This window comes from Oncorhynchus gorbuscha, linkage group LG11 (genome assembly GCF_021184085.1).
Source record: "Oncorhynchus gorbuscha isolate QuinsamMale2020 ecotype Even-year linkage group LG11, OgorEven_v1.0, whole genome shotgun sequence".
In the NCBI taxonomy this organism is placed as follows: Eukaryota; Metazoa; Chordata; class Actinopteri; order Salmoniformes; family Salmonidae; genus Oncorhynchus; species Oncorhynchus gorbuscha.
The window spans coordinates 27,014,655-27,031,059 of NC_060183.1; the positions used below are offsets into that span (position 1 = coordinate 27,014,655).

At 44.1% G+C, this 16,405-nt stretch overlaps 1 protein-coding gene across 1 annotated transcript in view; it reads right to left on the reverse strand.

Moving 5' to 3' along the window:
• Nucleotides 1-2,202: 2,202 nt before the first annotated feature.
• The window catches only part of LOC124047744 (protein phosphatase 1 regulatory subunit 1B-like), a 53,220-nt gene continuing 39,017 nt past the window's right edge, over nucleotides 2,203-16,405 (reverse strand). Inside the window, exons 2-5 of the mRNA XM_046368048.1 lie at nucleotides 10,395-10,478; nucleotides 9,039-9,111; nucleotides 8,194-8,325; nucleotides 2,203-2,930 (exon numbers count right to left, since the gene is read on the reverse strand). Coding sequence (XP_046224004.1) covers nucleotides 2,791-2,930; nucleotides 8,194-8,325; nucleotides 9,039-9,111; nucleotides 10,395-10,478 — 429 coding nt within the window. The 3' untranslated portion in view covers nucleotides 2,203-2,790. The remainder of the gene's footprint in view (nucleotides 2,931-8,193; nucleotides 8,326-9,038; nucleotides 9,112-10,394; nucleotides 10,479-16,405) is intronic.

The following is a 16,405-nucleotide window of genomic DNA, read 5'->3' on the forward strand; positions in this document are numbered from 1 at the left end:
TACTTTCATCTCTTGGGAACCGGTTATTATTTTTTATTCCAAATAGAGTATATTCCTAATGTCTAGTGTAGAATTCGTAAGTCAGTGAAGAGATGATGCCTGTAATAGACTAAACACAATCCTTTTCACGTCATGTCATGATGTTCAGTGCTTCAAGCACTGTCCACCCTTGTCCACCCTTTTCACTCGCTCCCTCTCCCCACCCATGAAATATCAGTCACTCCTCGTGCCTGCACTTAACAATCAAACATGTAAACAGCTAGTTTACCTGTACCATAGCAAGCAGCTCAATCCCGTGCTTATTGGTGGAGTAAATTGGGAAATTGAAATTAATTGTGAATTCTGTGCGTAACCCTGCCCCGGAATCAAACCTGTGTTCATCGACTGTCAAGCCAACACCTTAACTGTTAAATTGTTGGCTTATTAACAATTGCTGGATCCAGGTTTGAGTCCCGGGACTGGGCCACCCCTAAAATTGGCCCCAATATACTTCCATGGTTGGTTAAATTGACTACTTCCCTTACCTGACCAATTTCTAGCTACAACTTCCGAGTCCATTTGAGAGGATCAGTATAAGCAGAGTGAGGTGTAGAATTACTGATCTACAAATAGTATTAACTGACAAATAATAGGTTTTGTGTGATTGAGATTCGCAGAGCCACGCCTCCCCTGGCTCAGGCCATCCCCTGCCAAACACACATGCACAACCAGACATTGATTGGTTGATTGATTGGAGACAGCTTGTGTCAATTACAGAACATTTCCTAGGATTTTCTACCTGCAACAACTAGAGGATTATGCTGGGAATACCGGTCAAATCACAGTGCCTTCATTTCCACAACAAAAAGCATGGACCTAAGCATGAGATGCACAGCGCGCCTACAAAAAAAACTACAATCTGGAACGTGCTCAATGATAAGCATCGTGTCTTCCGTGGCTGCACAGCCACCAAGACTGTTCCTCAGACAGTGAAGACTGTTCTTCAGACAGTGACGTCTGCAATCTGGAATTCATAAGGAAGTGCTGTCTGGAACACTACCATTTTGTTTTAACACTTTAGAACTCTCTCTTTTTCTCTCTCTCATTGTATTTCTCTCTCACTGTGTCTCTCTCTCTTTCTCACATGCATACAAACAGACACACAAAGATAGGCATACATACACACACACACCAGTGGCGGTCAGTACCGTTTAAGATGAGGGAGGACGATTTATTTATATCACAGCATATTGGATGACTCTCGTTCATATTCCGTTCACCTAGTTCAATGTAACAGCGATAGGTTTAGGCCACTACGTGATACTAGAATACTTTTCCCTATACCCATCATGACGTTGCTACAATCTAGCCTATGAATGAATGTTTATAACGTAGCTGCACACAGGTTGAGAGACAAATTTGAGGCAACAGACAGTGACATCAATACCACCTTGCACAATATCACCTATATCAGCATGCCAGCGGATATAGGGTGTAATCATTAGTCCAACAGTTGCAAACGAGAGTTTCTATGGACAAATTCTATCTATCCCGTTTTTTTCTGTTTGCTTCGGTTTAATAAGCATATTTCAACAGAATTGGCAGAACAAATTACACGCTTAAACACAGTTCACTTTCATAGCAGCCACCTTATAGTCCGTGCTCTCCTCCTCTAATCTTGTCCCTTCGCCTATGGACTTCAATGCACAACAGTAAAAAACCTTTCCAAGCTGTACCGCTACACACAGCCTACATCGTTGTCACCATATTAGCTAAAGTAGCGTCATAGTCAGCATAGTTAATAGAACCAACCCATTAGTAAACCCGCTACAATCACACAGTAACGTTGGTGTACAGGGCCCTGGTGGCAATAAATTAGTAATACCAAAAGCTTACCTTGACTTGGAAGAGTTCCAGTCTTGTATTGGATAGTCATAGCCAGCTAGCTAACATAGCATCCCTCTGTTTGAACAGTGTGTTTCAGTAGGCTAAATTAGCTAGCTGCATTTGTTAACTAAGTGAAATTGAAAGTGAACAAAAAAAATGACAAAATCTCTCTCTATTTCTCTTTTGCTTCTCCTTCATTTTGGAAGAAATACATTTTTTCATACCTGTTCAACTATTGTCTTTTCTCTCTCTTTGAGTCAACTACTCACCACATTGTATACACTGCAGTGCTAGCTAGCTGTAGCTTATGATTTCAGTACTAGATTAATTATCTGATATTTTATTGGGTGGACAACATGTCAGTTCATGCTGCAAGAAATCTGATAGGCTGGAGGATGTCCTCCGGAAGTTGTCATAATTACTGTGTAAGTCTATGGGTGGGTTGAACCTCATGCCTCCTGGGTTTTGTATTGAAGTCAATGTACCTAGAGGAGGACTGAATCTAGCTGTCCTCTGGCTACACCATTTGTGCTACCCTACAGAGTGCTGTTGAGGCTACTGGAGACCTTCTTGGCAAAATAGTATGTTTTAATAAATTGTTCGGTGACGTGATTGTATTTAGTATTGTTTTATCTAAAAATACTAACTTTTTGAATGTTTTACAATTTACATTTTTATGAAATTCACTGAGGAGGATGGTCCTCCCCTTCCTCCTCTGAGGAGCCTCCACTGACACACACACACACACACACGAATGCAAGCAAGCACACACACAACTGCACAAACGCACACACGCACGCACACACACGTATTTAGATATTTTCTCCACACTCTTTATATAATCATTAGAAAACATCACTCTGGATCGTCAATCATCTTTTGCCACAGAATCTGAATCTCCTCTCTGTAACACACAGCGCTCTGTTATTCTCCCTTCTTCTTTGTCCTCCTTGGTCCACCTTTTCCCCTCTTCTCCTCATCATCCAGCTCCTCTTCCTCCTCTCCGTGTGGAACTCTCAGGTGAAGAAAGTGGGCAATTCTTCCCTCTGAACTGACCCTTGACCCTGGGAAGAGGAATAGGCTATGATTAAAGGTGTACTGTCAAATGTTGTTTGTTTTGCTTCTTAGCCAAATGTTTTTGTAGTAACTAACAGATTGCACCTTCAAGAGTGAGTAAATGAGAGAGTGAGTGAGTGAGTGAGTGAGTGAGTGAGTGAGTGAGTGAGTGAGTGAGTGAGTGAGTGAGTGAGTGTGAGCTAGAGCATGTATTTGTGTGTGAGTGCACGCGTGCAAGTGAGCGATAGAGTATTTCTGCTGATACTCCTCTGCGTTCCAATTCTCTACCCTTCAGCCTTAAGTGTACACTTGTTCACTTGCTGCATTTAAAAATAAAGCACTTGTCACGCCTTGGTCATTGTATTTTGTGTTTTTGTTATATGTTTGGGTAGGCCAGGGTGTGAAATGGGTTTATATGTTGTTTTCGTATTGGGGTTTGTTATTATTTGGGATCGCGGTTGATTAGGGGTGTTGTATAGGCTTGGCTGCCTGAGGCGATTCTCAATCAGAGTCAGGTGATTCTCGTTGTCTCTGATTGGGAACCGTATTTAGGGAGCCATAGTTTCGCTTTGTATTTCGTGGGTGATTGTTCCTGTCTTTGTGTAGTATTCACCAGATAGGCTGTAATTAGTTTCACGTTCCGTTTGTTGTTTTCGTCTTTCAGTTATTTAATGTACCGTGATTCTTTCATTAAAGTCATGAGTAACCAACACGCTGCATTTCGGTCCGATTCTCTTCTTTCAACAGACGAACGCGTTACAGAATCACCCACCACTCACGGACCGAGCAGTGTGTAAACTGGCAGCGACAGCGACAGCTTCAGCAGCGAAAGGAGGACGTTATGGACGGTAGAGGCATGGAGTATTCGACGTGGGAAGAAATCAACAGGTGGGTGGCCGACCCAGAGAGAGTGCATGCGCCCGCCTGGGATTCGCTGCAGCAATGCGAAGAGGGCTATAGGCGAATGGAGTCAATAAAAAAGAGAAGGCGGCGCAGAGAGAGAGTGGCTGAGTCAGGGTTCAGACCTGAGCCAACTCTCCCTGTTAATCGTGAAGAGCAGTTGCAGTGGGAGAGGCTGCACCACTTGGAGAATTGGACATGGGAGGAGGAATTAGATGGGAAAGGACCCTGGGCTCAGCCTGGAGAATATCGCCGTCCCAAGGAAGAAATAGAAGCGGATAAAAAGCGGAGAGGCGCTGGTATGAGGAGGCAGCACGGCGACGCGGTTGGAAGCCCGAAAAGCAGCCCAAAAAAATTGTTGTCGGGGGCTAGAAGGGAGTATGGTTATGCCAGGTAGGAGACCTGTGCAAACTCCCTGTGCTCACCGTTGGGCTAGAGAGACCGGGCAGGCACCGTGTTATGCTATGGAGCGCACTGTGTTTTCAGTGCGGGAGCATAGCCCGGTGCGGCACATACCAGCCCTTCCTATTGGCCGGGCTAGAGTGGGCATAGAGTCAGGTAAGCTTGGGCAGGCTCGGTGCTCAAGAGCTCCAGTACGCCTGCACGGTCCGGTCTATCCAGAGCCACCTCCACAGACCAGTCCTCCGGTAGCAGCTCCCTGCACCAGGCTTCCTGTGCGTGTCCTCGATCCAGTACCACCAGTTCCAGCACCACGCACCAGGCCTTCAGTGCGCCTCGCCTGTTCAGCGCAGCCAGCGCTTTTCTCCTCTCCTGCGCTGTCGGAGTCTCCTGTCTGTTCAGCGCTATCAGAGCCTTCCTTCTCTACAGCGCTGCCGGAGCCTCCTACCTGTTCGGAGCAGCCTGAGCTGTCAGTCTGCATGAAGCAGCTAGAGCTGCCAGTCTGCAAGGAGCTGCTAGTCTGCAAGGTGCTGCCAGCCTGCATGGAGCAGTCAGAGCTGTCAGCCTGCATGGAGCAGTCAGAGCTGTCAGCCTGCATGGAGCAGTCAGAGCTGTCAGTCTGCATGAAGCAGCCAGAGCTGTCAGTCTGCATGAAGCAGCCAGAGCTGTCAGTCTGCATGAAGCAGCCAGAGCTGTCAGTCTGCATGAAGCAGCCAGAGCTGTCAGTCTGTAAGAAGCAGCCAGAGCTGTCAGTCTGCATAGAGCAGCTCAGCCCAGTCAAAACTGTTCGCTGCCCTGGCCCCCCAATGGTGGAACAAACTCCCTCACGACGCCAGGACAGCCAATCACCACCTTCCAGACACCTGAAACCCCACCTGTTTAAGGAATACCTAGGATAGGATAAGTAATCCCTCTCACCCCCCTAAGTTTTAGATGCACTATTGTTATGACTGTCCCACTGGATGTCATAAGGTGAATGCACAATTTGTCTGGATAAGAGCTTCCAAATGTTAAATGTTAAATGTTAGATCCGCCAGACAACCAGTCTCTTCCAGATCTGCCAGACAACCAGTCTCTTCCAGATCTGCCAGACAACCAGTCTCTTTCAGATCTGCCAGACAACCAGTCTCTTCCAGATCTGCAAGACAACCAGTCTCTTCCAGTTCTGCCAGACAACCAGTCTCTTCCAGATCTGCCAGACAACCAGTCTCTTCCAGATCTGCCAGACAACCAGTCTCTTCCAGATCTGCCAGACAACCAGTCTCTTCCAGATCTGCCAGACAACCAGTCTCTTCCAGATTTGCCAGTCAACCAGAATCTTCCAGTTCCGCCAGCCAGCCAGGATTTACCGGAGCCTACTACCTGCCTGAGCTTCATCTCAGTACTAGGCTTCTTCTCAGTACTGGGCTTCCTCTCAGTACTGGGCTTCCCCTCAGTCCCGGGATGCCCCTCAGTCCCGGGCTGCTTCTGTCCCAAGCTGCCCCTCTGTCCCGAGCTGCCCCTCTGTCCCGAGCTGCCCCTCTGTCCCGAGCTGCCCCTCAGTCCAGTGGGGATCTGGGTGAGGACTATTAGGCCATGGTCGGTGGAGAGGGTGGATTATCCCAGGACGCGAAGGGGAGGAACAAGAACATTAATGGAGTGGGGTCCACGTCCCGAGCCGGAACCGCCACCATGGACAGACGCCCACCCGGACCCTCCCTATGCTTTTGAGGTGCGTCCGGGAGTCCGCACCTTAGGGGGGGGTTCTGTCACGCCTTGGTCATTGTATTTTGTGTTTTTGTTATATGTTTGGGTAGGCCAGGGTGTGACATGGGTTTATATGTTGTTTTCGTATTGGGGTTTGTTACTATTTGGGATCGCGGCTGATTAGGGGTGTTGTATAGGCTTGGATGCCTGAGGCGATTCTCAATCAGAGTCAGGTGATTCTCGTTGTCTCTGATTGGGAACCGTATTTAGGGAGCCATAGTTTCGCTTTGTATTTCGTGGGTGATTGTTCCTGTCTTTGTGTAGTATTCACCAGATAGGCTGTAATTAGTTTCACGTTCCGTTTGTTGTTTTCGTCTTTCAGTTATTTCATGTACCGTGATTCTTTCATTAAAATCATGAGTAACCAACACGCTGCATTTCGGTCCGATTCTCTTCTTTCAACAGACGAACGCCGTTACAGCACTGGTGTGGAAGTTGTGGAAACTCCCTCTATCTCTGCTGCCTGTGACTGGAACGAATTGCAAAAATCGCTGAAGTTGGAGACTTTTATCTCCCTCACCAACCTCAAACATCTGCTATCTGAGCAGCTAACCGATCGCTGCAGCTGTACATACTCTATCGGTAAATAGCCCCCCCATTTTTACCTACCTCATCCCCATACTGTTTTTATTTATTTACTTTTCTGCTCTTTTGCACACCAATATCTCTACCTGTACATGACCATCTGATCATTTATCACTCCAGTGTTAACCAGTTGAAGCTAGGGCGGCGCTATTTCATTATTGGATAAAAAACGTGCCCGTTTTAAGCGCAATATTTTGTCACAAAAAGATGCTCGACTATGCATATAATTGGCAGCTTTGGAAAGAAAACACTCTGACGTTTTCAAAACTGCAAATATATTATCTGTGGGTGCCCCAGAACTGATCTTACAGGCGAAATCAAGATGCAACCTCAAACGAATGAGCAGGATTTTTGAGGCTCTGTCTCCTTATATGGCTGTGAAAGCGCCACGAATTAGCCTGCCCTTTCTATCGTTTCTCCAAGTTGTCTGCAGCATTGTGACGTATTTGTAGGCATTCCATTGGAAGATTGGCCATAAGAGACTACATTTACCAGGGGTCCGCCCAGTGTCCTTTGTTGAAATTTTTGCGTAATCTCCAAGCTGCTCGCATTCATCCATGTGATTGAGACAGAGAGGAGACTTCCAGGAATGATATATCATGAAGAGATATGTGAAAAACACCTTGAGGATTGATTCTAAACAACGTTTACCATGTTTCAGACGATATTATGGAGTTAATGTGGAAGAAAGTTTGGCGTTTTGATGAATTAATTTTCGTTTTTTTTTGGTAACCAAACATGATGCAGAAAACGGACCGATTTCTCCTGCACAACTAATCTTTCAGGAAAACTGAACATTTTCTATCTAACTGAGAGTCTCCTCATTGAAAATATCCAAGTTCTTCAAAGGTAAATGATTGATTGAATGTTTTTGCTGGTTTTTGTGAAATGTTGCCTGCTAATGCTAACGCAAAATGCTAAATGCTAATGCTAAATGCTAAACGCTAAATGCTAGTTTGCTATGGTTGAGAAGCATATTTTGAAAATCTGAGATGACAGTGTTGTTAACAAAAGGCTAAGCTTGAGAGCAAATAGATTCATTTCATTTCAATTGCGATTTTCATGAATAGTTAACGTTGCGTTATGGTAATGAGCTTGAGGCTGTATTCACGATCCCGGATCCGGGATGGCTCGACGCAAGAAGTTAATCTGCAAAATTGTAATTATTCGCCTACCTCTTCATGCCTTTTGCACACAATGTATATATATTATTTTATTTTATTTTTTTTTCCTACTGTGTTATTGACTTGTTAATTGTTTATTCCATGTGTAACTCTGTGTTGTCTGTTCACACTGCTATGCTTTATCTTGGCCAGGTTGCAGTTGCAAATGAGAACTTGTTCTCAACTAGCCTACCTGGCTAAATAAAGGTGAAATAAAAAAATAAAACACCAATCCAATGCTTTGAAATTGGCGAGTGTGGGGAGGGGTGCACAAGTGCACACTGCCATTTAATATAATATATGCCATTTAGCAGACGCTTTTATCCAAAGCAACTTACAGTCATGTGTGCATACATTCTACGTATGGGTGGTCCCGGGGATCGAACCCACTACCCTGGCGTTACAACCGCCATGCTCTACCAACTGAGCTACACTGCATGGGACTTGGGACATAACACCCATGTTGTGCTTCTCTCACCAGTGGTGGAGACAGGGGATATATCCAGGCTCTCCTCACAGTCCACGCTTTCCTCCCCAGAGAAGTCATCTGTCTCTTCAGGGCCACAGGTTCCCAGAGACTTCATGCGGGCTTGAGCCATCCTCTGTACAGCTGTGAAACCACACAGGCAGGCAGGCAGGCAGGCAGGCAGGCAGGCAGGCAGGCAGGCAGACAGACAGACAGACAGACAGACAGACAGACAGACAGACAGACAGACAGACAGACAGACAGACAGACAGACAGACAGACAGACAGACAGACAGACAGACAGACAGACAGACAGACAGACAGAAAAGAGGGTAATAGTTTTTAGAACCAAAACAGTTTTAAGATCAGCTATGCCAAAAATGCCAAATTGTACTTTAGTATGCAGCCACAGAAAGAAATGGACGGACAAACAGATCAGGACACGAGACTTAATGCACGGCTTCAGGTATTGCTAATAGTAAATATACTATATCATAAGGAACGGGTCATGTGAGAGTGTGTGCGATGTTGCCTGTCTGCACTGCAGCTGTGTGCCCCATCCTATAATCCTGGATGATCCAGAGCAGTGGAGACTCACAGCTGTCTCTGCCCCTAATCTCACAACACCCACACGTCCACACACACGTTCACTTACACACACGCACACACACAAACTAACCCAACACACACACACCTCATGATTAAGCCATTTCCACTTAAAACCCTTTCAGTCAAGACAGATATAGACTAATCCCAGGCCAGAAAACATGGCTACAGACAGGAAGTGGTTTCCTCAACTCTCCCAAATGCTTTATGGGTCACTGTTTACATAATAAGATGATGGATAGTCAACCTACCTTTGAGTGATGGAGGCTGGTACACATGCGCAGTGATGTTCTTGGTGAGGACACCATTTTCCCCAATGACCCACTATGCAGGTAAAGAGAAAAACAATGTCAAATCTACAAAGGACCACTATTCCTTATGTAAGGCACTACTGGCCAAAAGTAGTGTGCAATATAGGGATCAGGGTGCCATTTAGGCTGCATCAGACTAACTCACTGCACATCCAACACATTGGCCTAAGAAAACGGTGCCTTGCTCTCAAATGAAAACTGAGACAACCATAACAGATTGTCACATCATGCAAGGGTCTTCACACCTGGTTCTTGAGAGCCACAAAGTGTGCAGACATTAGTTACAGTCCAACACCTGATTCAAGTAATCAGTCTTGATAAGACATGTACAGATGTAGGATCTTCATTTGATCGCCCTGTTGCAGTGTATTTGAAGTTTAAAAAGGCTTCTGACGTTTTTAATTTCCACTTTGAAATTTCAGACTTGATTTTGATACGATAAATGTATCAACCACTACAAAAATGTCCATAGAGTCGATGTGCGTGCTCACAGAAATCGAATTAGCATAATACAACAATCCCCATCAAAATCCGTTTTAAGATGCAGATGTCTTTTTGCATGGGCTGCGCCTCAATCCACCACATCCGCCAATGCGGTGGAAGATGGCCGAACTACAGTGGTGTTTGTCAGACCTTGAGAAATATTCTCACGAAAACAAATGGTTTGGCCTACAAAACTAATATGACCAATATGGAAAGATAAGACTCACAAACACGATGGTGTCCATTTTGCTTGTCTGAAGGTAGCCCGGTACTAGTGTCAAACATTTATGGAAGTATACATGGAAGTAGTTTAGTGCCCAAATGTTTTATTTAAATATGGGTCAAAAAGCAAAAAATACTTCCCAATCTTTCTTATACCTCTCAGATATAGGACAGAGACTTTAAAACATAACTTCTTTTGATGTATTTTTCCAGTATCTGTTATTCCATGTGTGAATCAGCTATTCAAAGTGTTTCCGTGAGCTAAATGGGTCCTAAAATTCATAATCAAATAGCTAAAGCATCTTAAAACAATTCCATATGTTAGTTTAGTAGAACCCCCCCCCCTGTTTTAGATTCAGGATTATTTTCCTGTTGTAGCAAATTAAGATCCTACATCTGTACCAGTTTTAACAGGTGCGATAGAGCTGGGCTTGATCAAAAATCCTGCACAACCCATTGCTCTCCAGGACAAGAATTGGGGGACCACTGCTGACATAATGTAATTGAATGCTGTGGTTAGTACTTCAAGGACTGCATGTAGGTTTAGTGGTGTGATAGTACTTGCAGGCATTTAAGGTGGTGCTGTTTTACCTGGTGATTGTCGTTTTCCTCCTCGGGAGACGGTTGGTCTGTCAAACGGAATAGCGTAGCGGGTGTTGGTCTCCGCCTCCGAATCTGAACAAAAGTGAAAGCATTTGTTTGGATTCAATCTCTCAAACTGCTTATGGGTGAATCCTAACTTCCACCTCATTCCAATTTTCATTTAATTGGCAATGCATGTCCAAGTGAAAATTTGAGTGACCAACTACTGTAGTTCTGTAGTAGTGAACGAGACAAGGCATGCCTGCCCGTGATTTAACACTATTCAGAAATTTGGGCCCGGGATTGTCCAAAATGAGGATTACATCATGTTGAAAATGCACGTCCTGGTTTATGAGTCTTGCTGGGATCGAGATAGCCGGATTACAGCTCCCTCCACTATTTTGCTTTATTTCCTTATCCTCAGCCTCTGTAATCTTGTGCTTTTTCCACCACAGCCTAATCCTGGCTGTTCCTTCCCTCCTCTGATGCACTTCCAGTTCTCTTCACAAATAGTCTTGGACAATCTTACAGCCTCTCCCCCTGTTCTTTAGTCAGACAGGCAGACAGATAGTCAGTCAACTCTCATCCACTCATTTCAAGTCCAGTCTACATCCATTGCTGTCTCACTTGCCTGCTCCATCTCCCTCCCTCATACATGCTGTATCCACTGACTCTCCTCCTGACCTGGCCCAGGGGAAGAGCTGGTTGGAGGAAGGAGAGTACACATAAAAAATACTTATACTATGGTCTGAATACTCTTTTGTTCTTGCATTTATATACTATAGTATTCATTGTAGTGATTTTGCAGACATGGCTGTAGTATACTATATTTACCATAGTGTTTTTGCGGACATGACTAGTATACTGTAGTATTTACTGTAGTGTTTTTGCAGACATGACTGTAGTTTATGGTAGTGTTTGAAGAAATTAATGTAGTTTTTACTGTAGTGTTTTTGCAGACATGACTGTAGTATACTATATTATTTACTGTAATGTTTTTGCAGACATGACTGTAGTATTTACGCAGACATGACTAGAATACTGGAGTGTTTTTGCAGACATGACTGTAGTATACTATATTATTTACTGTAATGTTTTTGCAGACATGACTGTAGTATTTACGCAGACATGACTAGAATACTGTAGTGTTTTTGCAGACATGACTGTAGTATACTATATTATTTACTGTAATGTTTTTGCAGACATGACTATGACTAGAATACTGGAGTGTTTTTGCAGACATGACTGTAGTATTTACGCAGACATGACTAGAATACTGGAGTGTTTTTGCAGACATGACTGTAGTATTTACGCAGACATGACTAGAATACTGGAGTGTTTTTGCAGACATGACTGTAGTATTTACTGACTAGAATACTGGAGTGTTTTTGCAGACATGACTGTAGTATTTACGCAGACATGACTAGAATACTGGAGTGTTTTTGCAGACATGACTGTAGTATTTACGCAGACATGACTAGAATACTGGAGTGTTTTTGCAGACATGACTGTAGTATTTACGCAGACATGACTAGAATACTGGAGTGTTTTTGCAGACATGACTGTAGTATTTATGACTAGAATACTGGAGTGTTTTTGCAGACATGACTGTAGTATTTACGCAGACATGACTAGAATACTGGAGTGTTTTTGCAGACATGACTGTAGTATTTACGCAGACATGACTAGAATACTGGAGTGTTTTTGCAGACATGACTGTAGTATTTACGCAGACATGACTAGAATACTGGAGTGTTTTTGCAGACATGACTGTAGTATTTACGCAGACATGACTAGAATACTGGAGTGTTTTTGCAGACATGACTGCAGTATTTACTAAAGTGTTTTTGCGGACATGAGTAGTATATTATAGTAACACCTGCCCACTAGGGTTAGCTAAAATGGCACAACTACCAGACTAAGCCTACTGTTAAGTGAGGGAACACCTCAACCAGAATAGAAGACCGTTCATGATAGACCGCCTATTGAGTTGGGTCAACAGTTCTGAGCAATGCAACGGACCAGACAACACATTAGCAATTTATTTTTATTTTTATTACAATTTTAACATCTAAACGTTACACAGGTTCTAGGCCCATTAAAGGGAAACTGTCATACCCTGATCTGTTTCACCTGTCTTTGTGCTTGTCTCCACCCCCCTCCAGGTGTCGTCCATCTTCCCCATTATCCCCAGTGCATTTATACCTGTGTTCTCTGTTTGTCTGTTGCCAGCTTGTCTTATCTCATCAAGCCTACCAGCGTGTTTCTTCCGTGCTCCCGTTTTTCCAAGTCTCTGTTTTCTAGCCCTCACGGTTCCGACCTTTTCTGCCTGCCCTGACACTGAGCCCGCCTGCCAGACCATTCAACCTGCCCTGACCTCAAGCTTGCCTGCCGCCCTGTACCTTTCGGTCCCCGATCTGGTTAATGAACTTTTGACAGTCCTCGACCTGCCTTTTGCCTGTCCCTTGTATTTTAATAAATATCAGAGACTCAAACCATCTCAAACCATCTGCCTCCTGCATCTGGGTCTCGCCCTGTGTCATTATAGAAACAACACAGAAGCAGATAAAGAACAAGCAGAGTTTATTAAAGTTTAGAGGATTAGGTTTGTGTGTTTGACAGATAACACACATTAACAAGCGTACACCAAAATTACTTCTTAGATCAGCTACTACTACTTATATCAGCTACTACTTCTTAGATCAGCTACTACTACTAGATAGCTTTCTGAAAGTGCTTTCACAGAAATTCAGCTGACCAAGCTCACAAGATGACCAAAAGCTATGACAAATATTGTACTTCCGATGGTGGAAAAGAAAGAACAGTTAACCACCACATTTCTTTTTTTACACTGCCGCAACTCGCTGTTTATTATCTATGCATAGTCATGTACATATGCATGTACATATTACCTCAACTAACCTGTACTCCCATACATTGACTCTGTACCGGCGGTACCCCCTGTATATCGTACTACACTGGCTCTGACGCTCGTCGGATGTGGCAGGGCTTGCAAACCATTACACACTACAAAGGGAAGCACAGTCGAGAGCTGCCCAGTGACACAAGCCTACCAGACGAGGTAAACTCTTTCTATGCTCTCTTCGAGGCAAATAACACTGAAACATGCATGAGAGCATCAGTTGTTCTGGAAGACGGTGTGATCACGCTTTCCGCAGCTGATGTGAGTAAGAACTTCAAACAGGCCACAGGGCCAAATGGATTACCAGGACGTGTACTGCAAGCATGCGCTGACCAACTGGCAAGTGTCTTCAATTACATTTTCAACCTCTCCCTGTCCGAGTCTGTAATACCAACATGTTTCAAGCAGACCACCATAGTCCCTGTGGCTAGGCACACTAAGGTAACCTGCCTAAATGACTACAGACCCATAGCACTCACGTCTGTAGCCATGAAGTGCTTTGAAAGGCTGGTCACGGCTCACATCAACACCATCATCCCAGAAACCCTAGACCCACTCCAATTTGCATACAGCCCCAACAGATCTCAGATGATGCAATCTCTATTGCCCTCCACACTGCCCTTCCCCACCTGGACAAAAGGAACACATATGTGAGAATGCTATTCATTGACTACAGCTCAGCGTTCAACAGCATAGTTCCCTCAAAGCTCATAAATAAGCTAAGGACCCTAGGACTAAACACCTCCCTCTGCAACTGGATCCTGGACTTCCTGATGGGCTGCCCTCAGGTGGTAAGGGTAGGTAACAACACATCCGTCACGCCGATCCTCAACACAGGGACCCCTCAGGGGTGTGTGCTCAGCCCCCTCCTGCACTCCCTGTTCACTCATGACTGCACGGCTATGCACGACTCCAACACCCTCATTAAGTTTGCCGATGACACAACAGTGGTAGGCCTGATCACCGACAACAACAAGACAGCCTATAGGGAGGAGGTCAGAGACCTGGCCATGTGGTGCCAGGATAACATCCTCTCCCTCAGCGTGATCAAGACAAATGAGATGATTGTGGACTACATTTCCTGCATGTCCTCCCCTAATAAGTGTGCCCAGGGAAACACTGACCAAAAGTTTGTTTCCTAGCCTGTCACACAATATTTTTCAATTACAAGATTGTAACTGATTGAGGTTTAGGTTGTGGTGATGCCCATCTACTGGAATCCAGTTAAAGTGCAGGCGGTGTCTTTATAGATTCAGGTAATGGAGATGATACATAGCAGGGAATGATTGACAGTTGACATGAAACTTGTCTTGAATTGAAACTTGATTGGCTATGTATGGAGTAGGGTTTATCTAAAAGGAGACACAGAAAGGTGAAGATAACAGTCAAAAACAGCAATGAATATATTTAATGGAAATAATCAATGTCAAAATGCAAATTAAATAAGCATATAAATGGTTAAAGCTATATAGCAGGTGTTACTACAATACATTTACATTTACATTTAAGTCATTTATTTATCAATACACTAGTCATGTCCACAAAAAACGTAGTTTACTACAGTCATGTCCGGAGAAATAGTACAATTGTCATGTTCACTGTCTTCAAACTTCCTGTCATAGATGAGCCAAGGCACAGCGTGCATGTAATTCCATATTTTTTTATAAAGTGAAAACTTCACAAAAGAACAGGTAAACAGAAACCGACCGTGGCGCATACAAACGCACACAGAAAATAATTACCCAAAACATTTGGTGGGAAAAAGGCTGCCTAAGTATGATTCCCAATCAGAGACAACGATAGACAGCTGCCTCTGATTGGGAACCACACTTGTCCAAAAACAAAGAAATAGAAAACATAGAATGCCCACCCAAATCACACCCTGACCTAACCAAATAGAGCAATAAAACGTCCCTCTAAGGTCAGGGCGTGACAACAATGAATACTACCGTATACTAGACATGCCCACAAAAACAATGAATGAGTATATAGTATGTTAAACACGTCTGCAAAAACACTACAGTGAACACTACAATAAAGTCAGCAGAAACACTGCAATGATTACTAGTAGTATATACATTTACTTTGACCATTACATTTACATTTACATTTACCATAGTATACGTTTGTATTTCTTCATGTGGGTTAGCTGTAAATGTGTAACATGTTTAAACTAGGACCACAATGGCAATTATTCTCAACAAATGTCTAAATGCATTGTATCCACATTTGTGGTTGTACTGTGTTTTTAAATAGTCAAATAAAATAAATCAAGGGATACTACAGTGTGGAGTATACTTTAACATTCTATAGTAAGCACTTCACAATTGAAGGGGAACGTCTGGAAATCCTTGGCAGGAGCTCCCCAAGGACAGTACATTACAATCAAAACAGCATTGACTGTCCAATTGATCAAAAAACAATCTAGAGTAAGCATTACAGTGTGTAGTATAGTATTCTACACAGTATACTTTCTAAAGTAAACACTACATGATCAAGGGATATTACAGTGTGTAGTGTATAAGTATCCAATATACTACAAAATTCTATAGCAAGCACGACATGATTTAAGGATATTACAGTGTAGTATAGAATTCTCCAGTATACTACAAAATTCTATAGTAAGCACTACATGATCGAGGGGGATATTACAGTGTGTAATATAGTTGTAACGATGTACGCTGAGAAACACAAACAACGCACTGGCATGAAACAGTCAATAACACCTGAGGAAAGAACCAAGAGTGACAGATATAGGGTAGATAATCAAGGAGGTGATGGAGTCCAGGTGCGTGTGACAGGTGTGCACAATAATCAGCAGCCTGGTGACCTGGAGGCCAGAGAGGGAACACACGTGACAGTACTCCCTCCCTGATGTGTGGCACCAGCCGCAGGACGCCGACCAAAGGGACGATCCCGGGGACCAGGAGCGGACCGGTCGCTTCCACCGAGACTCAGAAACTTGACCGGGGCGTGAGAGGCGTCTCACGAACCTGGCCGGGGCGTGAGAGGTGTCTCACGAACCTGGCCGGGGCGTGAGAGCCGGACGAACCTGGCCGGGGCGTGAGAGCCGGACGAACCTGGCCTGGGGCGTGAG